Genomic DNA, 24,649 nt, shown 5'->3' with positions numbered 1-24,649 from the left:
TTTTAAACAACTTAATTCTTGAAGAACTATCATTAAATTATAACTTAGAAATTATTTAATGAATAATTATTTTATTTATACATTTCAAAATTAATTGAATTTTAACATAGTTTCGTTTACAATTTTCATTAATAGATGAACTTCAAAAGATTTTAATTTCAAATTTAATAAAATTTCAATTTTTAATGAATTTCATTAAAAATTCTCTAAAAAACATAAATTTTTGCAAAAATTTTCAAAATTTTGATTATTCTGAAGTTAGTTAAATTTTGTAATATATATATAGTATATATATATATATATATTTAATTAATTTTTGAAATTAAAGAAATTAATGAGGAATTTCAGTTAAAAACACTAAAAAAAATTTGAATTTTGCAGAATTTTCAAGTAATTGCAAAAATTTAATTATTATCAAAAATAATAAATTCTTCGTAAAAATTCAATTATATTCAAAAATTTTTAAAAATTCTCGTAAAAATTTTAATTCTTTTTATAAATAATAAAATTCTTCTTCAAAATTCAATTATTTTCAAAAATTTTAATAAACTTCTTGTAAAAATTTCAATTCTTTTTATAAATAATAAAATTTTTCTTCGAAATTCAATTATTTTTAAAAATTTTAATAAAATTCTTGTAAAAGTTTCAATTCTTTTTATAAATAATAATATTCTTCTTCGAAATTCAATTATTATCAAAAATTTTAATAAAATTCTTGGCTAAATTTCAGTTATTTGCAAAAATTTTAAGAAATTCTCTTAAAAATTTCAATTCTTTTTATGAATATTAAAATTCTTCTTCGAAATTCAATTATTTTCCAAAATTTTAAGAAATTCTTGTAAAAATTTCAATTTGTTTTATGAATAATAAAATTCTTCTTGGAAATTCAATTATTTTCAAAAATTTTAAGAAATTCTCGTAAAAATTTCAATTCTTTTTATAAATATTAAAATTCTTCTTCGAAATTCAATTATTTTCAAAAATTTTAATAAAATTCTTAACAAAATTTCAATTATTTGCAAAATTTTTCCTAAATTCAAAAAATTTGTTGATAAAATTCGTCGAAAGAATTGGATTATTTAAAAATATTGTTGATAAAATTCTTTATGAGAATTCAATATTAAGAAACATTTAATTATTCAGTATAAATTATTTACTTTTGTATGTAAATAATTGAATTCTCGAATAATTGAATTTTCCAATAGAAATTGATTTAAGTGAATTTCAGTTAAAATTTCACATAATATTTAAATATTAAAAGCATTATAGCATTAATTATTATTAATTTTTAGAAATAATTGGATTTTGAAAAAGTTTTAAATTGGAATCTTGGAAAATCTGAATTTTTCATATTTTTAACTAAAAATTCTGTAGAATTAATTTTTTTCCAAATTTTTAATTGAAATTATTCGAAGTTTTTATTTTCAAATATATATTTTATTGAAGAATTTCCAAATAATCGATGAAATTTCGTAAAATTGAATTGTAAACAAATACATTTGAAAATTCTCAGGATTTTTTTTTAAATTATTGTAAATAATTGATTTAAAGAAGAATTTTAATTAAAAATTGTAGAAAATAATCATTGATTTTGAAATTATGAAAATAATTTTGAAGAAGTTACAGTACAAATATTTTTTATAGTAGAAAATAATTATCTTATCACTCGGTCATCTTTAATTATTATAAAACATGAAGAAAGTGATCACTCCGAGTCGAAGTCTCGGAGTGGTCATTTTCTTCATGTTTTATAATAATATTCTCAAAAATTGGTGAATTTCAAAAAGATTTAAATTTGAATGTTTTGAAAATCTTAATTTCCTATGGAAAAATAATAATGATTAAATATTTTTTTTAAAAACAAGTTATTGCTGTTTTCGAATAATTTTATAGTTAAAGAAATTCGTAAATAAATGTAATAGAACATTTTTTGAGTATCTAATTATTTTTAGAGTGAATTGCAGAATATTATTTAGGGAAAAAGTCAAAATTTTGCCTGGAAATCAGGGAAAAACAAGGCAACTCAGATTAAAATCGAATCATTTTCAAAAAATGTTATGGAAGCTATATGATAAAAAATTTGAATTATATCTGCAAGTTGTATAAACAAATAAATTTTTGTCCCCTTTATGAGAAAAAAAATTCCCCTTTTCACCTTTTTTGAGAAAAAAGGTTTTGTGATGCCTGTAAGTCGATACTAAAATTTAAATGACTTTTAAATATAGAGGAGACCGGGGTGTAATAGCTAAAATTGTTAATTGTAATATATCTCAATTTGTATAAGTAAAATCACACGGATTAACCATATTTTTATGATTCTATATAGCAGGCAGTAAAATATGATATAGTCTATCCTTATAGTTTCTACTTTTCGTTTATATTTTTTATTGGATTCCTATCAAAGTTGGGTGTTCGCGGTCAATAGCCCTTACATTGTCAACCTTGTGAACGCTCTTTGGTATATCGATTGAACGAGCAAACACCACGAGTGCCTATAGCTTTGATGAGAAACAATACCGTTGAGTCATATATCGTCTTTCACTTTTCTTCGCCCCTTATTCTTTCACACACCATAGTCATCATCGTAATTAAATTTTATTCAATTCTTTGTCAGGAAATTAATTTTTTATTATTTAATCCTTGTATTAGTTAGTAATTTCAATGATAATTTTAATCAATCTTGAGATTTATCAATCTTAGTTATTTCATCTTAAGAGGAAAAAGAAATAGTTGAACTAAAAGCTATTTTTAATAAATTTAGATGATTTTAAATTTTATATAGTTCCTGTATGTATCACTTTAGAAATTAATATTAATATCGATTAATAGAATTGGAATTCTGTTGATTTTGTTGCCTGATTAAAATTACACCATGTATTTTAAGGTCTTATAAGGATAGCTCAAAACTTTTACGTTATTCATAAAATGCTTTTTTCCTACAAACAAAATTATGAGCCTTAGAAAATATAAAAGACTGTTATTCCATAATTTTTGAATCTTTTAAGCCACCAAACTTTCTGCGGACTTTCTGAAGAGATAGAAGTCTGCGGAAAGATTGGATACACTCTGTAGACTTTTTTACTTATAGGATTATTGAAAAAATGAAAATATTGATTAAAATAACAAAGAATCCACAAATATTTATAAAAATTAGAGCAGAAAGTTATCAACCAAGTTTCTTATTGTTGGTATAAATTTTATTTTTGAAAATAGGAAAAAAATGTTGCTCAGTATTTTAAGCGTGTTAATTAAAAATGCGTTACAATCTCTTGGATGTACATAAATGTTTTGTTGTTTTACTTTTAGTGAGATTTAATAGAGATTTTTATTCCGGCTTCGATGAGTATTGTTTAAATAAAAAAGCCAATGACAATGATTACCTGTAGCATTTATCCAATCGAGTGTGAAAAAGCAACGGAGTCGGTGTTTATTTGTTCATTCGTTAGCTTACCATTACTGGGACGTAAATGACTTTAATGATCGTTGGCATTATTGATTTTGCTACTCGTCCGGAACACCGGAAACTCGTTTGTGTACTGGGTGTTCTGTTTCACTCGTAAGCCTCTTGAAAATTCTATACGATATAATAACCGTGTATCGAAAGTTCGACAATTTTGTCAACAATAGTTATTACATCTTCTATCTATTATAGACAGAAATTAAATTTTTTTTTATGAAAATGTACATTCAAAAATTTAAGAATATTAGTTAAAAGTACACTATTTTAAAAGGTAAATATACTGATATATTTTCCAATTTAAATATTAATTTCCTTGTGTACTTTCTTCAACTCACAATTGTATATGAGTAATTTACAAAGTTGATGACCACAACGCCGCTCAACAAAGAAAATTTATTTAATGTATTGCAATATATGAATCTGACACTGGCATCTGCAGTTATTAGCACCTACTTAATTTTGGAAATTAAATTTTACCGTTAAATATTTTTGAGGAAGCTATAACTTACACCAACTTATCAGAACCCAATTAATTTTTCCAAATTTTAACAAACAAAATATTTAACTTTAAAATTTAATTTACAAAATAAAGTGGATTTTTAATAACTAGGCGCCAGATTCATTTGGAATATTATTTTTAAGAAACGTAAAACAATTCCCAAGTAGATAGCAGACGACAGAGAAAAAAATTTTTCGAAAATGATTGTTCACCAACTTCATGTCATTTAAACTGATCGCACATGACCTAGTGCAAGCTTCGCACTCATCTACTAAAACCTACTATTTACTACTTTTTTGACGATATGCTACTATTTGGGTACTTTTTTTAAACTTCAGCCACTAAAAGCTACTATTTGTTTTTTTAGAATTTCCACTATTTTAAATTCCCTAATACTAGAAATCAAAAAACTATTCTCTAAAATTATAATCAAATTCTTTAAAACGATTCAATTATTTTCAAGGAATATTCGAAATTCAATTATTTTTATTATCTAAAATTTTCAAAAAAATCCACAATAATTCAAATACTTCGACTAATAATAACACTTTTCATGGACATTCAATTTTTTACAAATTTCTTGATAAAATTGTAAGCTAGAATTCGATTGCTTTTTATATAATAAAACTCATAGAAGAATTTCCAGTATTTTTAATACTATTTTGAATTAATTAATCGAAAAATTCAATTATTTCCACAAATAAAGTTTTCCCCAAGAAATTCAATTATTCAAAATAAAATTTTCATAATATTGATTATATTTCGAATAAAATTAATTATTTAAAATAATTTTTATAAAATTCTTATAAAGAATTAAATTATTTTCAAAAATAACAAAATTTTTCACAGAAATTCAATTATTTTCAAAAATAACAAAATTTTTCACAAAAATTCAATTATTTTTAAACATTGGGTCATTCTAATGAAAACCGTCTAGAGCTGGTTGCTCGAAGATTTTAAAAAATGATGTGATTAATATATAATATTCTTCAATAAAATTGGATTATATTTTAGTGGTTTATAGCCCCAAATATATTTTACATTATTTTAAATATTTTTTTTAAATGTCTAACTGGTTATGCAGTCTAACATAACCCATTTTGCGAAAACTCAGTATAAATCATTAAAAATAGATTAAAAATACTGATTTTTATTTTGAATAAATATATTTTTGCTAAATTCATTTAAATAAACGAAAATTATTTGAAAATAACTCACCAGAACAGATAAATCAGAATTTTTTTGTACTTGCACAGTATAATAAACATGAATTTCTTTTTCTTATATCTTCTGTGGAGAAAAAGGAATTTTCACGAAACATTTTTAAATTGATTTATTTTAAAATTATAAATTTATTTAAATTGGAATTTTTTTGGGACCTGTACTCATTAATTATTTAATAAATATGAAAAATTTTATAAATTTAACCTTATTTTGATGAAATTTTTATTTTCATGACTAGACTGAAGTTTGTTTTCTTTAAACGAACGACAAGGTGATGAACTTCAGTCCAGTCATGAAAATAAAAATTCAATGAAAATCAGGTTAAATTTATAAAATTTTTCATATTTATTAAATAATTAATGAGTACAGGTCCCAAAAAAATTCCAATTTAAATAAATTTATAATTTTAAAATAAATCAATTTAAAAATGTTTCGTGAAAATTCCTTTTTCTCCACAGAAGATATAAGAAAAAGAAATTCATGTTTATTATACTGTGCAAGTACAAAAAAATTCTGATTTATCTGTTCTGGTGAGTTATTTTCAAATAATTTTCGTTTATTTAAATGAATTTAGCAAAAATATATTTATTCAAAATAAAAATCAGTATTTTTAATCTATTTTTAATGATTTATACTGAGTTTTCGCAAAATGGGTTATGTTAGACTGCATAACCAGTTAGACATTTAAAAAAAATATTTAAAATAATGTAAAATATATTTGGGGCTATAAACCACTAAAATATAATCCAATTTTATTGAAGAATATTATATATTAATCACATTATTTTTTAAAATCTTCGAGCAACCAGCTCTAGACGGTTTTCATTGGAATGACCCCATTTTAATAAAATTTTTCGCAACAATTCAATTATTTTCAAATATTTTAATAAAATTGTTCGAAAGCAATCAATTATTTTTAATATACAATTTTAATTAGATTTTTTTTGAAATAATTTAATTATTCTTTTAGATTTTATCAAAATTCTTCCCAAGAATTCAATTATTTACATAAATAATTCTTCGAAAGAATTTAATTATGTCAATAAATAACAAAATTATTCCCGAAAATTCAATTATTTTCAGGCATTATAAAAAAATTGTTATTATAAATAACAATATTCATCACTAGAATTCAATTATTTTTAATAGTAATAAACTTTTTCTTGGGAATTCAATTATTTTCAAAAAAATTTAATAAAATACTGCACAGACATTCAATTATTTTTAAAAGTAATAATTTTTTTCTTGAAAATTCAATTATTTTATAAAATTCTAATAAAATCGTTTATAAGAATTCAATTATTTTCACAAATGAAAAAATGCTTTTTAGGAATTCAATTACTTTCAAAACAATTTAATAAAATGCCACACAGACATTTAATTATTCTCAAAAATTTTAATAGAATTCTTTGCAAAATTTAATTATGTTTAACAACTTTTCGCAATTCAATGATTTTCAATATCTACTTTTTTCATAAAATTTCCAAACAGAATTAAATTATTTAAAAAAATTTTTGTAAAAATCTTTGTAAGAATTCGATTCTTTTCGTGAATAATAAAAATTTCTCAGGAATTCAATTATTTAAATTAGAATTTGCATAAAATTAGTCGAAAGAAATGAATTATTTAAAAAATTTTATAAAATTCTTCGCAAGAATTATAATATTATTATAAATATTTAAATTCTTTCATGAATAATAAAATTCGTTGCAGGAATTTAATTTATTAGCAGGATAAGAAAGAAGTAAATATTTTTTATGGTAATTTGGAAAAAGTCAGGAAATTAAAATACAGAATGGAATTATTGTCAGTTTTGTGAAGTGTCTAAAACGATTTTTTTTTGGTCGTCAAGTTTAATTTTTCGATAGCTACTTTTTTACCATGGTAAAAAGAAGTGCACTTCTTTTAGTTTGACAGATACTTTTTGCTACTTTTTTAAAATTAATTATTGAGTGCGAAGTCTACTAGTGTAATCTAGAAATTTATGAGACCATCGAACACTTCGTAAAGCCATAATATAAATACAATGTATCAAAAAAGCAAACAGCCACAGTTACACGGAGAGAAAATTTATTACATATATTAACACATATCATATATATTTTGTAAAAGTTTTTACAGTTTAGGGAAAAAGTGCACCAAACCGAAATTTTGGTATAAAAAATACTAAACAGTGAAAGAAATAATTTGAAATTTAGTAAAGTTAGATTAAAATTCTTGATATTTGATATTATTATACTAAATTTCATATTATTCCTTTTACTGTTTAGTATTTTTGATACCAAAATTTCGCTTTGTCGCATTTTTTCCCTAAATTGAGAAGCACTTTTACAAAATTTAATATAATTTTCTTTCCGTGCAGTAGAGAGGGTGTTTATACCATTTCATAATCAACCTTGATTCATTGAAAAAAAGTATACTGTTTCAAATGAGAGCATATCTTTTTTACTTCGATCAAAAAAAGGTTTGTGAAATGCGGTTCTTTTTTGTAAATGAGTATTGTGTTCTTCGCGACGAATGAAAGGCAAAGTAAAAATGTTTTTTAACCACTTTTTGTGACTAGCCTAACGTTTAATACATCCGCAACTATTAAAGACTTTGATATATTATGTCAAACCTATACACCGTCGTCATGACCTTCAACATAGCATTAACCTTACACCACAACCTGTAGATAACAATTGCTTTCCACTCGTAAAATCGATGTAGAGTAAAAGAATGTGACAAAGATTTTATAGAAGGGTGGGCGTGTATTGAACAATATTGCATCACTTAAAACAAAAAAAATATTTAATTGGCAATTTTTATATAATATATAGTTAGATACACATAACTGCTTTTATATATCAAAGGGCGATGCACCGTTGGCGCTATTCTCCTGGGGATGCCTCTCCCCACCAGAAATCCTCCCAGACCCAGTAGGAACCCCCAGACGTTGGGGTTGGGGCGGTCGATGCAGCATCACCATGGCAACCAGACACGTCGTCCGCTACCCCTCGAAGCTACAGTGCATTCAACTAGGATGCAATCTTCTTCCACCAATAAAATCTGGCTAAAAATCGAAAAACATACGTCTGCTAACTTTGGCAAAATATTTCTAGACAAGAACGAACTTAGGTTTTCCATGTCTTTCCACCACGACTAAGCTTCTACACCAAGCTCATTGAAATAATAATAACTACTATTAAAGAATCCTTGCTTGCCCGAATGTCTGTTTTTGTTTTCTTTGTATAGTTTTAACATTTCTTTTAGATAATAATAATTTTTAAATACATTTATTATAAAGAACTATTATATGAGAAAATCCCTTGACTGAGAAGCAGATATGAAATGCAAATTCAGCACCAAATATCAAAACGTAGTTTACCCTGTTTAATAACCAAATTATTATATCAGCAGGAGAGAAGGAAAACAAGCGTCATCGGCGTCCTCGAGTCGCATGTTGCACCTAGACAGTCTGACCTGACCTTGGTTGTGCTTAGCAACCGGATAGGTCAATACTTTCCACAACTTCACTCCCTCTCTCTCTCTCTCTGTATAACTCGGCGGATAAAAAAGATTCCCATCTGTAACTATACTCCCCCACAAGTGCGTCTCCCTGTTTTATTTCATGAACAAAGAATATTGTACAAGTACTTTTCTTATTGTGTCCTGAATAGTCGTCCCTGGAGAATTCAACGTTTAACGCTTTTTTTCTTAATAAAATGCTACATTCTTTAAAGGACAATTAATTTCAATTTTATCAAAATGGTTTAATAATTCTTATTTTCAAAACATTTGTTCGAATTACTATTTAGATAAGTTTGAGTTTTGTAAAAATTTTCTATTCCTGATAAAGATACTTGTATTAGGAAAGTCTTTGAATATGAAGTTGTTAATTCAAGGTAGAAGTTATATAATTATCATTGTAACTAAATCACAATTTCTAATTACTAGTTAGTTCAAGTACCGTAATTTAAAGTTTAAGCAAGTGCTATAGTATTATTAATTGACATTTCCATCGTAGGACATTTTTTTGAAAATTTTACCTTCTCCTCTCTCGTAAGAAATGTTACATTCATTAGAGACATTTTTTCTATTGACCTTAAAGAAATAGCTGACAAAAATGAATGAAAAAACTTCATTTTCCAATATTAAGAAAATTGCCTTAACTACGTAATTTTCCATTATACAGACTTCGCACTCATCTACTAAAACCTACTATTTACTACTTTTTTGACGTTATGCTACTATTTGGTTACTTTTTTTAAATTTCAGCCACTAAAAGCTACTATTTCTGTTATTTTGAAAGTTTTTACTACTTTAAGTTTAAATTCACTAATATATTAATCAAAAAACTATTCTCTAAAATTATAATCAAATTCTTTAAAATGATTCAATTATTTTCCAAAAAATGTGCCAAATTCAATTATTTTCAATATATAGTATTTTTATAAAATTTTCACAAAACAATTCAATTATTTAGAAAAAAAATTGATTAAATCCATCCAAAATTCAATAATTTTCATAAATTATAAAATTTTAACAAGAATTCAATTACTTTAGAAAAACATTTTCAAAAAAAATTTTGAAAAAATCAATTACTTAACAAAATTTCTATACAATTCTTCACAATAATTCAAATGCTTTCGCTAATAAAAACATTTTTCATAAAAATTCAATTTTTAAAAACAATTTTTAGACAAAATTCTAAGCAAGAATTCAATTATTCTCATGAATAATAAAACTCATCGAAGAATTTCAATTATTTTTAATGCTATTTTAAATTAATTAATTGAAAAATTTAACTATTTTCACAAATAAAATTTCCCCCATATTTTCACAGAAATTCAATTCATTTGAAACATTTTAATAAAATTTTTCGCAATAATTCAATCATTTTCATAAATAATAAAATTCTTCTCAGGAATTCAATTATTTTTGAGAATTTTAATAAAATTCTTAGCAACTATTAAATTATTTTTGCAAAAATAATAAAATTCATCACATGATTTCAATTATTTTTAATACAATTTTACAGGAATTACTCAAAAAGTGTAATTATTCTTAAAAATTTTATTTCAATTTTTCGAAAAAATTAATTATTTCCAAAAATATTAGAATTTTTCACAAAAGTTCAATTATTTTCAAATAATTTAATAAAATTTGTTTAAAAAAAAAAGAATTATTTTAAATATAACTTTAATTACATTTTTTTTGAAATAATTCAATTATTTTCATAAATAAACAATATTCGTCACAAGAATTCAATTATTAATAAATAATAATAAATTTCTTCTTGGAAATTCAATTATTTTGAATACTTCTAATAAAATTCTTTGCAAGAATTTAATTATTTAGAAAAATATTAGAATTTTTTACAGTAATTCAATTATTTTAAAATAATTTAATAAAATTTGTTCAAAAGAAATTGATTATTTTAAATGCAAATTTTAATTAAATTTTTTTGAAATAATTTAATTACTCTTTTAGATTTTACTAAAATTCTTTCCAAGAATACAATTATTTGCATAAATAATTCTTCGAAAGAATTCAATTATGTTGATAAATAACCAAATTATTCCCGAAAATTCAATTAGTTTGAGGCATTTTAATCAAATTCTTTGCAAAATTCAATTATTTTCATAAATAGCAATATTTATTACGAGCATTCAATTAGTTTTAAAAGTAATAAATTTCTTCTTGGGAATTCAATTATTTTCAAAAAAATTTAATAAAATACTGCAGACATTTAATTATTCTCAAAGATTTTAATAAAATTCTTTGTAAAATTTAATTATTTTTAAAAATTTTTCGCAATTTAACGATTTTTAATATCTTCTATGTTCATAAAATTTCCAAACAGAATTAAATTATTTTAAAAAAATTTTTGTAAAAATCTTCGTAAGAATTCAATTCTTTTCATGAATAATAAAAATTTCTTAGGAATTCAATTATTTAAATTAGAATTTTCATAAAGTTAGTCGAAAGAAAATTTAAAAATTTGTATAAAATTCTTCACAAGAATTAAATTATTTTTATAAATATTTAAATTCTTTCATGAATTATGGAATTCGTTGCAAGAATTCAATTTATTAGCAGGATAAGAAAGAAGTAAATATTTTTGATGGAAATTAGGAAAAAGTCAAGAAAATAAAATGTAGATTGTAATTTTTGTCAGTTTTGTAAAGTGTATAAATAGAGTTTTTTTGGTCGTCAAGTGTAATTTTTCGATAGCTACTTTTTTTTACTAATTTTTTTAGTTTGAAAGCTACTTTTTGCTACTTTTTTGAAATTATCGAGTGCGAAGTCTGCATTAAGAATACTACTGAAAAATTGTTTAGAAGGAATTGTAGTTATATAAAACATATTTCGTTTTGAAAACGTTGCCATTTTTATCTTCGTACCCCTATAGAACCTTCCAGACTTTTCTCGTCCAAGGTCGACGCTCGTGCGAACGAACTGTACACATTCAACCCCGCCAGTCTGCCGCCAGTTGCATGGAGAAAGAGTGGACAGGGGTGAGGGGTTGCATGAAGGGTTCAAAAGAACGAAAGACAGAGAGAAGGATAGGGCAGAAATAGAGTTTGTGAGAGTGTGAACAAGAGAAACGTCGACAGAGAAAGAGAGAGAGAAAAGCACTTCACGATCCCTGAACGTGGTTCATCGATCGAGGGGTGCACGCACCCTGTACCTCTATACGCATATGGCCAGAGAATTACATACTTTTCAAAATAAATTTTAAATAACAACGGCTTCACTCGGAGTTTTCTTTTAAAAAAACGCCGAAATGAAAAATAAAATATGAAACGTTTGTGCCATATTTATGGTTGTGCGTCAATCTCCTTTTCAAACAAACAGAATTGCGGGTGAATAGAGAAGCCCAGTTAAACCACTCGACTCTATCCAACGAGTGCTCATTTCGATAGTATTTGGAAATGCTCACTTACACATTTGCTTTCCAGTTTACGATCTTGGCAATTGTTGTAACATTAATTCGCAGCTGCAGTCTACCGTTCTTAATTTTCACTTCTATTATACCATTTTGAGATTTGCACAATTTTTTACAATTTTAAATGAATTCATTTCCCGATGAGAGGCGCAGGGCTCGAACTAGGTCCGTAAGTCCCGTAAAAGTCCGTAACTTTGCTTGAAGTCCGTTAGAGTCCATTTTTTGAAAAAGGGTCCGTAAATTGTACAAAATAATTTGGATAATTTTAGAGAAATTTCAATTATCTTTAGAAATAATTAAATTCTTCTCCAAAATTCAATTATTTTCAAAACTTTTAATAAAATTCTTAACAAAATTTCAATTATTTTCAAAAATTTTCCTCAATTCAATGATTTTTAAAAGGTATCTACTATTCTAATAAAATTTTCCAAAAGAATTCAATTGTTTAAAAAATAATTTAATAAAATTCCACACAAACATTTAATTATTTTCAAAAAATAATAAAAATTTTACAGGAATTTCATTATTTACAAATTTTTTTATAAATTTCTTCGCAATCCTTCAATTATTTTCTTAAATAATAAAATTTTTACAGGGATTCAATTATTTTGGTAAATAATAAAATTCTTATTAGGAATTCAATTATTTTGATAAATAACACTGGTTTACAGTGAAATTGTCAATCGAACAAAACATTTTTTTTTCGAATAGTAGGTGTTTTTTGAGTAAGAAAATCATAGTTTTAATTTTTTCCCCTCGTGCAGTTTTTCTGTAGCTTCAAATTTTGGATTTTCGAGGTTAAACGTCACTTAAACTTACCAGTAGGAAAATTAGCTTATTAAAATATAATAAATGAGGTATCATTGGAAAGGTTATTAAATTACCTTTCGATCCATAGGTCACAGAATAAAATACAATGAAAATTGAGAAAGTTACAGTCGATTAAAGATCAAATTGCATGCCAATTTTGATGATTTGTTGACACTTAAGTAACTTCTACTATTTTTTTCTACATTAAACAGGAAAAAATGTTTTGATTTTAATTTTTGTATTGATAGACTATATGATTACAAAAATTTTAAGCCCTTGTGGTCCTCGATTGGATTAAAAATGACAATTCTACACTAAATTTAGTGAACGAAACTACTTTCTTTATTTTTAGAATCCCATAAACATTTGCAGCAAAAATTCAAGTAATAAAATTTATTTAAGCCCTAAAGTGACTAACATCACTAATCAAGGGTTTCTGATGTCGTAGATTTTAAATCGAATATTGGTTTTTTAAATTTCAAAATGGCGGATACAATATGGCGGACAAGTTTTTAAAAATCGATTAAATTTGTCTTAAATTCGTTACTCGGGGGTTTTCAGAGTCGCTGATTACGAATCCGATGTCGGATTTCGAAAATTCAAAATGGTAGATTCATAATGGTGAACTAGTTTTTTAAAAATCCATCGACTTCGCACCTATTGGATCCACCATTTTGAATTTTTGAAATCTGACATCCGATTCGTAATCAGCGACCCCGAAAACCCCTGAGTAACGAATTTAAGACGAATTTAATCGATTTTTAAAAACTTGTCCGCCATATTAGATCCGCCATTTTGAAATTTGAAAAACTAACATTGGATTTAAAATCTACGACATCAGAAACCATTGATTAGTGATGTTAGTCACTTTAGGGCTTAAATAAATTTTATAACTTGAATTTTTGCTGCAAATGTTTATGGGATTCTAAAAATGAAGAAAGTAGTTTCGTTCACTTAATTTTAGTGTAGAATTGTCATTTTTAATCCAATCGAGGTCCACAAGGGCTTAAAATTTTTGTAATCATGTAGTCTATCAATAAAAAAATTGAAATCAAAACATTTTTTTCTGTTTAATGTAGAAAAAAATAGTAGAAGTTACTTAAGTGTCAAAAAATCACCAAAATTTGCATGCAATTTGATCTTTAATCGACTGTAACTTTCTCAATTTTCATTGAATTTTATTCTGTGACCTATGCATCGAAAGGAAATTTAATAACCTTTCCAATGATACCTCATTTATTATATTTTGATAAGCTAATTTTTCTACAGGTAAGTTTAAGTGACGTTTAACCTCGAAAATGCAAAATTTGAAGCTACAGAAAAACTGCACGAGGGGAAAAAATTAAAACTATGATTTTCTTTCTCAAAAAACACCTACTATTCGCAAAAAAAATGTTTTATTCGATTGACAAAAAAAAGTTATTAATTTCTAAACCTGTGTAATAAAACTCATTGCAGAATTTCAATTATTTTTAATACAATTTTAATCGAATTCCTCGAAAAAATGTAATTCTTTTAAAAAAATTTATTAAAATCCGTCAAAAGAATTCAATTATTTAAAAATTAATTCATAAAATTCTTTATGAGAATTTAATTTTGAGAAACATGCAATTATTAAATTAATTGTTTTTTTGTCTTTAAATAATTCAATTCTAGGAGAATTTTCTCATAAGAATTGATTTAAAAATGGATTTCAGTTAAAATTTTAGATTATAATTTGAATATTAAAAGCATTAGAGCGTAAATTTTTGGAAATAATTGAATTTTGAAAAGGTTTCAGATTAAAATCTTTGAAAATTTGAATTTTTCATATTTTTAACTAACAATTCTGTGGAATTAATTTTTTTTGAGATAGTTTAATTGCGGATTTTTTTTATACTATTTGAAGTTTTTATTTTCTAATATATATTTAATATTGAAGAATTTACGAATAATTGAAATTTAGTAAAATTGAATATTGTAAAGAAATGAATTTGAAAATTGTCAAAGAACTTTTTCGAAAATTATTAAAAATAATCCATTTATAGAAGAATTTTAGTTAAAAATTCTTGAAAATAATAATTGAATTGATAATGATTTTATCACTCGGTCATCATTAATTATCAAAAAACATGAAGAAATCGATCACTCTGAGTCGAAGACTCGGAGTTATCGATTTCTTCATGTTTTATAGTTATGGAAATTTTAATTTATAGTTTTAAGTAAATTGTTCTTTTATTTGACTCGGACTGGTTATATTTTTGTCAGTTGGTCCGTAATTTTTCATTTTTGGTCCGTAAAGTCCGTATTTTTAAATACTTTCACTGGTTCGAGCCCTAGAGGCGGAAGAGGGATTTCTTTTTTCTTAAATTGGGAACAATGTGCATTTTATTGTTCTGCATAGAATGAATTCTATGCAAACAGGAAACTAGAAGTGATAGGTAATTTGGAAAATAGCAGCTAATTAATTTCTTTGCATTACGGCTTATTTCTCACGTGGCTTAAGTCATCAAAAATCTTCTTTGTTTGAATCTCCGGCCTTTAATGTTTCATTCGCTGTTAAGCTCGCGATGACTTCCTCTTAAGGGGAACGTTCACCTCGTTATCACAGACACGATCGAAATTCCTGCACGAAGGTTACCAACGAGCATTAAGCAATATACCAAGCAAACAGCGAATACAGCGTTTCTTGGAATCGCTTCAGCTCTCAACTCATCCTCGAAGCCCTGTTGCTCTTTGCCCTCGAAACTCCGAATCTCTTCCGTTTTCACAGGGAAAATTTAAGACCAGTCATTGTAAATTGGATTCTTTCAGTTCCAGTTTATTTTTTACTGTCTCTTTTACTTTCTCTTTTTTCCTCACAGGCGGCTTCATTTATCTTCTTTTTTTAATTGTTTTGGTTTTATTTTCTTTAATCATTTATGTAATTCTTGTTTCTTTATTTCTTATTTTAACTTGTTAATTTTTTCAGGTTTTCACATTATTCTTACTATCGTCTTGTCTTTAGCTTATTTATTTTATATATTGGATGTTGTTTTTATTTATTTTATTTTTACATTTGTTTCTCACTTTGATATAAGTTTCGTTTAGCTTTTTGTATGGGAAAAACCGCCATGAAAATTGACGATTTTGTCGTGTCACAACACGACGCTTTAAATATATCGTGGCGCGATACGATACATTAATATTTGTGAATTTTTCGAAAAGTTTCGTTGTTGCGACAAAACTGTTTCGTGACGGTCCCTGATATTTTGGATTCATTTATTATGTGTTGGTAAGTTTCATTATTCGCCACCAGTGTAATTTTGCAGGAGAAATGTAATTTCATTTTAACAGTCCGATCGAAAATAAAGAATGAAGATAGTAAAAAGCACCCACATGTAAAACAAGTGCGAAGACCTCCGTATTCGTGACCTTGGTCTCTTAGAGTATCAGAGTGTGGGCACCCAGGTGAAACATGGTCGTTCAGGCGGGTATGAGCGATTTAAATTAAAGAGTCTGTCTTTATGCGGGAGAGCGAATATGATGCTAAAAGAAGAAGAAAAGAGAAAGAAGAAAATGGGAAGAAGGGTAAACGGTGTTAAAAAGTGAGTTCAGATTACGTCGTCCTATACGCGTGAGAAACGTAGTTGGTTTCGCCTCAAAAGCTTTTTCTCTAATTTTTCACCGTTCATTATAATTTCGCACTAATTAAATTCGACTCAGAAATCGTCTCAGAATACCTTCCTCAACTTCCCTACATTTAATGACGACTAATTTTTCTCTGTTCCTGTTATTGATATTATTTTTCTATTTTGACGCATGAGTTGACCTTTGTTCTTTATTTGTTGCAGGGATGCCGGTTGACTGAAGATGGCCTCTCCAACACCATCATTGGAATCGCGCGCGAATTCCCTTGGCTCCCTGGCTTCGCTCTCTCCGCTGACGGTGAGTGGCAGTTCTCCACCAGCAAGCGACTCAGCGATCTGTGACGTCGATACCTGTGATATCTGTTTGGATAGTGCGAAACCCGGAGACGCACCGTGCCCGCGTTGTCGATTGGGAGGCGCTGGCGGCAACGGGGTTCGTTGCACCGGCTGCAAATCAACCGAATCAGACGCAGTAGCAAGGTGCTTCGATTGCGCCAATTTCCTCTGTCCCAATTGTGTGATGGCTCATCAATTCATGCATTGCTTCGAAGGTCACCGAGTATTGAATCTTGGTGACTCGAAATTGGATTCTGCTACAGCGAATAGCGAGAGCAAGAACAATCTTGTCGTGAACGGGGGCAGCAATGGCGAGAAGATTCTTTTTTGTCCACGACACAAAAGCGAGCTCCTGAAATATTTTTGCAGACACTGTACAGTGCCAGTTTGTAAAGAGTGCACCATTTCTGATCATCCGGCGCCACTTCATGATTGCGCCCACATCTCGGAAGTAGGACCCCAACAACTTGAGGCTGTTGCGAGAATCGTACAGGAGTGTCGAGCAAAAGCAGCCGATGTTCGTGCTGCCGTGAAAGCTGCCGATCATGGCGCAGCAAGATTGCAAGTTCAGTATCACAAAGCACAAAACGAGATCAACGATACATTCCAATTTTACCGATCCATGCTGGAGGAGCGCAAGCAAGAATTGCTCAAGGAGCTCGAGTCCGTTTTCTCGGCGAAGCAAATATCTCTCGGCGTTGTCACGCAAAAAGCAAACGAAATGGCTGACAAGATCCATCAGACTTGCGAATTTGTTGAAAGACTGACCAAACACACAACTGTCACCGAAGTCCTTATGGTGAAGAAACTCCTAGATTCGAAATTACAAATTCTTTTGAGTTACTCTCCCGACATTGCTAATCAAAACGCTGATCTTGAATTCGTCAGTAATTTCCAAGCGATTCAGGTCGGTGTCAGGAATACATTCGGCTACGTACGCAGCAACAGTGAGAGTAACGCTGGACCCAGTAAACAGCCACCAATCGCGAGACCAACATCACTTTCCAATGGAAGCAGTAACAACAGCAGTGGACCAGGAAGTGCTGGATCATTAGGGGGATTACTACTCGATCGGCCCTACAGCAATGGACTAGTCACAAGTACAAATTGCGTTTCCACGTCACCATCACCTTTTGAGAATAACAGCGTCATCTCGAAGAGGTTCAGCTCCGCAAACAGTCTCGGACCATTCTCGACCACGATCAGTGATCTCGGAATGAATCCTTACGAGAAATGGAGCAACGGCGGCAATGACGCATATCCAGTCTCCGTGACGAGCAACGATCACTTCCCTCTGCCAGCAGTAGCAACCGCTACAGCGGCTCCTGGTGACTCCGTCCTCGATCTCACATCGAAGCTCATGTCCTCCGCTGCCATATTCCCACCAAAGTCACAAATCAAACGACAGAAAATGATCTATCACTGCAAGTTTGGTGAATTTGGAGTCATGGAAGGTCAATTCACAGAACCGTCAGGAGTCGCAGTCAACGCTCAAAATGACATTATCGTGGCGGACACCAACAATCACCGAATCCAAATCTTTGACAAGGAAGGAAGATTCAAGTTCCAGTTTGGTGAATGCGGCAAACGCGATGGGCAATTACTCTACCCAAATAGGGTCGCTGTTGTTCGTACGTCCGGAGATATTATCGTCACTGAGCGCTCGCCAACGCATCAAATTCAAATCTACAATCAGTACGGACAATTCGTCAGGAAGTTTGGAGCCAATATTCTCCAACACCCACGTGGGGTGACTGTCGATTCCAAGGGTAGAATCGTCGTCGTCGAGTGCAAAGTTATGCGGGTTATTATCTTCGATCAAGGTGGCAATGTACTGCAAAAGTTTGGCTGCTCCAAGCATCTGGAATTTCCAAACGGTGTCGTTGTCAATGACAAGCAGGAGATCTTTATCAGCGACAATCGTGCCCACTGCGTCAAGGTCTTCAACTACGAGGGAGCTTACCTCCGACAAATTGGCGGCGAAGGCATCACCAATTACCCAATTGGTGTTGGCATCAACGCAGCCGGCGAGATCCTCATTGCGGACAATCACAACAACTTTAATTTGACCATCTTCACGCAGGACGGCCACCTCGTCTCGGCACTCGAGAGCAAGGTGAAACACGCCCAGTGCTTCGATGTCGCACTCATGGACGACGGTTCCGTTGTCCTCGCCAGCAAGGACTACCGGCTCTACATCTACCGCTACGTGCAAGTCCCTCCAATAGGCATGTAGACCAAACAGTGAGGACGGTTCGCATCTAGTGGACTTTTTTTTACTTGCCCATCTACCTAGCTCAAACATCTAGCCTTCCCTCACTTAATTCCATATCGTTTCGCCTGTCTTGCTACAAGTCACTCTTGATGATCCACGAGTCGCGCACTTGATTGTTAGGCTGACTCTCGATATGCATTTTTGGAAATCATGCCTCATCACGCCTGATTTCTTGAGTCACTCTCAGTATAGAGTAATTCTTGATTCAAAAATCGATTTAATTCGCCTTGATTTTTGAAATCATGCTTCATTTTCAGTGACACTCTTCGATCCTCAGACTGACTGACAATTCGTAACCGAAACTCGTTAATCTCAAGAGTCATTCTCGATTTGAAGACACAAACAAGAGTGCCCAGAGCGTTCTTTTCGACATCGACCTAACCTCTCGCGACTGTTTCATAGGCACGCACAAGCGAGGATTGAACTGTGTGTACTTCAAAATAAGCCATTTAAAAAAAAAAACAGAAAAGAGAAAAAAACTGACGTACGTACATACGCGTGAAAAACTTACTTGTTAATGTTGTTATAACTGAAAATACTGTTGTTGTTGTTTAGTTGTAGAGCTCGCCGCCGCTAGTCACTTTTCCTCCTCTTCCCCATTCATCCCCTTTGCCCGTTTTTACCCTAGGTTCCCGAAGTTATTTCAATAAAGCCTTGTCCTCAAATTGAAATCTACCTTACCCCACTTTTTTTGTATCACCGTTGTCATCGGCTTATCTGCTCGCTATCCAAGGCGAATCGAATCGACCATCGTTATCGTCATCCTGCAACTTTACACGGTTTCCACTAAGATTATTATTAATATTATTATTATTATTATTATTATTATTATTATTTTACTATTGTTCTTTGACAATTTATTAAACGTGACTTTTTTTACATATAATTAAGCAGATCATGAATTAGCGACTTTGCTTATCGAGTTGTGAATTATTATTTTTGTCTTTATTTAATTATAAACTGACGACACAACGTTACGCCGTTTAGGTTTAGTGAGGAGAAGAGAAAAAAAAATAGAAACTTACGTCTAACGAAGGTGAGACTAAGTCTCTGAATTGCGCCAGGGAGACAAGATTATATTTACAAGGAAAAGCGTGACATGATCGGTATGATTGCAAGTCATTTGCCTGTCACGTGTAATAAAAATAGTCCGCCTTTTTTTATAACTTTTTTTAATGTACATATAAAATCCATTATGTTGTTTTCGAAGATAGTTCGCGTCACGTTTTTCACGAACAACACGTTTTTTGTTGTTTCCAACAACAACACCTTAAGGTACCCCAGGGTACTTTAAGCGACGAAGCCATCAGGGTGCTTCCAAGTTTGAAACCTAAGAAAAAAAAAGTTTATAAAATATAATTTTTTCACGTTTCGTAGTTTACTGTAAGTAAGAAAATATTTTTTAAAGTCTCAAATAAAAAATAAAGTTGAATATAAAGGAAGAATAAAAATTAGAGATTATAAATCAAAGTTTCTAAATATTCAAGATGTGTAAACGAGTCTTTAAAAATCAAAGTTTTTGTTTACAGAAAATTGACTAGGTTGTTATGTTAACAATTAAAATTTTAAACAATTGGAGATGAAAATGAAAGTCTTTTATTAAATATCGAGATTCAAATATTTTGAATATTTGAGGTTAATATCAAAAAAGAAGGAAATAGAATAACTTTCTTCTATTAAGTTTTTTTCATCTGAAAATCTTCAATTTAAAAGAGATCACATCGAAAGATTATTAGAGCTATAGATTGATATATCTCTAAACAAACATATATTTTAGGTGTATGACGATCAAATGATTTTTAATTTTGACGATTTTTTAAAATCTCAAAGAAGAACAATAAAAGATTTTCAAAATTAACAATCGAAATCGAAAAGATGACATGGGTGACTTAATTCGAAAAGACTTAAATGAAAATACATAAATAATCTTAACCTTCTGCTGATGCGTTATCGTCAAAAATCGGCATTTTGAACGCCTTGGTAGGGACTATGGGCGATAAGTTAGCATCAGCAGAGGGTTAATTTTCACAAACTGATGATCGTGAGCATAAATAAGAGATTTCTGAGAAATCAATCTCGTAGTCCTATAAAACACATATTTTTTTCTTGTAGTTTTATTAAGTAAACAAAGAGACCAATGAGAATTGTGGTATTTTCTCGAAAATACCGGAAGCACCCTGAGAGCGAGGTTCGTTTAAAAAAAAAAGACAGTATTATGCGCATTTTTCCTTTCCTATTAGTACAGTGTAGACAAATCCTTTTTAGACAACACGACTTAGTTTAAATCGTTTTCTTTTTAATAATTATTAGTGTTTCTTTGATTTTCCCAATTCCTTCGCCCTCCCTCGACATTTCCTTATGTAAAGTAGAATAGTAGAAAGTTTTTGAATTTTTTTTAAGTATGAAATAAAAATGTTTTTCTGTCTCTATCTTTTTTTTGTCTGTTATTGTTTTTCTTGGTTTGTTTTTTCACTTCCTATATATATATATATATTTTTAAGTACATATCGCTCTCGATTATTTTTCAAGAACGACCAATTTAAGGTATATCAACGAAAGTGCTCCTGTTTTCTTAATCGAGCCTATATTAGTAATATATTTTGTTGGATGGGTCGCGAACCGGATTATGATTAACCGAGTTAACGACTTTATGCGTGTTTACTATTATTATTATTATTATTATTATTATTATTATTATTATTATTATTATTATTATTATCATTATTATTATTATTATTATTATTATTATTATTATTATTATTATTATTATTATTATTATTATTATCATTATTATTATTATTATTATTATTATTATTATTATTATTATTAACTTGTCCTTCTTTTTATTTACTCGAATGCGTTATCAGGACATAAGTGTTACTACTGATTCGTCGCGTTTGAATTAAACGACTTTTGATTATAACTCAAATAGTGTTTAAAAAAATTCGTCTAACATGTAATTTGTCTTTTTTTTTAATTTTTAAAATGTTTCCAAAGAGAGAATCTCCGGAGAGAATACGTAATTTTTGACGATTTTGAATAAAAGCTGAAAGTCTTTCATTAATTTTGATTTTCTTTATTTAGAAATCGTAATTTTTGTTTTTCGAAACTTTCAATATTTATTTTTATTTAAGAAAACTGACAAACAGATATTAGAAATTGGAAAGACTTTAAATTTAAGAATTATGATGATTCAAAACTTTAAAAATTCCTTATAAAGGTAAAAATTTTTTAAGTTTTGAATTGAATATTGTTAAATATTATTATTAGAATTTGATCATTATAAAAATGTGAAATTAAGCATTGTTTCGCCTTTGTTTGTTTATGTGACTGTTTTTTTCACTTTTTGTAAAAAAAAAGAACATTTAACATTCATCAAATTATATTTTTGACAATTTTAAAAAACTTTCTTTAAATGCAGTTTTGTTAAATTGAAATTTGAATATTTAAAAAAATGTTTGGACTAATAAAATAAAAATTTCGAAATCAATGGCTTAATTATGTAAACCGTAATTGTTTTCCCCTTCGTTTTTCACTCAGAAATTTTGAAAATTTCATTTTGACTGTTGTTACGTTAAACTAGGGTAAAAATGTGTAATTAAAAAATATTAATCACATATTTTTACGTTTAATTTTTTTGGTAAATTCTTAATGCACTAACGTATTAACTGTCAAATTGCCATTTTTCAAATTTCTAGGCAAAAACAATCTAAGGTGAAAGACGAAGATGATTTTATAATCGTCTACATAATTGAGCCCCAGGTCGAAAAATTCAGTGTAAATCAAATTAATAAAAAAGAAAAGAAATTTGCCAGATCTAAATGTGGACTTTCCCAATTTCCCATCTTACTTATTTTATAATGATCATCTTGTCGATGGGGGACAGAAAGATGCCATTCAAATATCAACTTTTTTATTCATTTTACGTTGACAGAAATGTTATATGAGATGTTAGTTTTTCAATTCTTAATTCGAATGGCACCTTTCTGTTTCCAATCGACGATCTGCTTCGGAGATTCTCGATACCATGATCGATCGATTATTCTTTGTCAAACAAACGAAATGAGAGGATTGAAAATGAACAAAAACTTTCACGTCTTCGAATGTCATTTAGTTTTTTTGTGGAAAAGTCAAAATTTGAAATTAACAACTCAGATGTCATCAACGATTAAATAATCATAATTCGTGGAAAACATTTTTGCGACGAAATATAACGTTGGGCGCAGATTAAAGTTGTTTAATTTCTTTTTGTACGTAGTTTGTAAGATTGTCATATGAGGTCGTTGCGAGGCAAAACTTTTTCACTTTCGGTACGTTTTATTATATCCTTGTTTTCACACATATTTTTTAAGAGAAAAAACCATCATTTTTCGTAATTAGTCCTTTTAAAAAAATCGATATGCAAACATTGAGCATTCGCATTGACCTTATTTTCTTACGCGTCTACGTGATCCCTGCGAATAAAATGAATAAATCTGTAACAAAATAAATGAATAAAAGAAAAAAACAAATTGAAAAATCGATCGATCAACAAACACTTGCCGACATTTCAATTTTCTTCTCTGCTAGAGGGGGGGGGGGATCAAATTGAACGACGCTATTTTTGTTAGGTTTGTGCACGATATCGTTGAAAAAAACATGCGACATTCTCTCTTTTTTGTACGGTTTGTTATGTTATTATTTAAAATGATAAACCCAATTGTTCTTAGTTTAAATGTAAATCATATTTTTGTTTGTTTTAGTTATTTTTTTGTTGTAAAATGCTTTTTAATAATATTTTCAGTTTACATTACATGGAATGATTGTCTTTTTATTTGTTATTTGTTAAACCTCTATTATCCTGATCCAATATTATTTTTATTTTTCATCTCCTTTTTTTTAAGGGCGTTGACAATATTTGGCGATAGTTTTTAATTTATTTATTAATTTGACAGAAATTTTGTAATTGAATAATTAACAGTCGTAGAATTAAATTGAATGGAGTTAATAAAGTAGTACTTTTCATTATTTAAATGAGAAAATATATTATTAAGAAATAAAGTTAAAAATTAAACGCCTAAGTCCAAGTCCAGTTTTCTTTTATTTTCCATTTTCATCAATTAGCGATTTCTTGATTTTTTATTTTGTAATTTATCAATTTGAAAAAATAGAACTGTGTTATTATTTTTTTGCTTTTTTCTGTAGTGTTTGGGTAACAATTGCAATGAAATGTTTTCTTTTTGCTCTTTTTTTGCAGAAAAAATTAACGAGAGATGGACAGGTAAAAGGTAAAATAATTAGCGACGAATCAGAAGTACCAAACTGTGGACCGTGTTTAATTAATCGATGTCTGAAAGGAAACTCTAAATTTGAATTAGCGAACAGTCGCTGATTCAAAATTGGAGAGAAGGAATATTGACCATGAGAACACAGGGTCTTGCTAACCGATTTAATTTCATTGAATTGTAAATTAAAATTCAGCACTATTCTTCTCTAACGCTGATGTCTCTTAGAGAATTTAATAGAG

At 28.5% G+C, this 24,649-nt stretch overlaps 1 protein-coding gene across 5 annotated transcripts in view; it reads left to right on the top strand.

Moving 5' to 3' along the window:
* The window catches only part of LOC122508764 (brain tumor protein-like), an 82,149-nt gene extending 58,207 nt beyond the window's left edge, over window positions 1-23,942 (top strand). For all 5 annotated transcript variants that reach the window (XM_043622289.1, XM_043622285.1, XM_043622287.1 and 2 more), the window contains one exon: window positions 16,737-23,942. In XM_043622289.1, coding sequence (XP_043478224.1) covers window positions 16,756-19,104 — 2,349 coding nt within the window. In that variant the 5' untranslated portion in view covers window positions 16,737-16,755 and the 3' untranslated portion in view covers window positions 19,105-23,942. The remainder of the gene's footprint in view (window positions 1-16,736) is intronic.
* Window positions 23,943-24,649: the final 707 nt, after the last annotated feature.

The sequence above is a fragment of the Leptopilina heterotoma genome, unplaced genomic scaffold (genome assembly GCF_015476425.1).
Source record: "Leptopilina heterotoma isolate Lh14 unplaced genomic scaffold, ASM1547642v1 Lhet_57, whole genome shotgun sequence".
NCBI lineage: Eukaryota > Metazoa > Arthropoda > Insecta > Hymenoptera > Figitidae > Leptopilina > Leptopilina heterotoma.
This window is presented reverse-complemented; position numbering and strand designations above follow the sequence as displayed.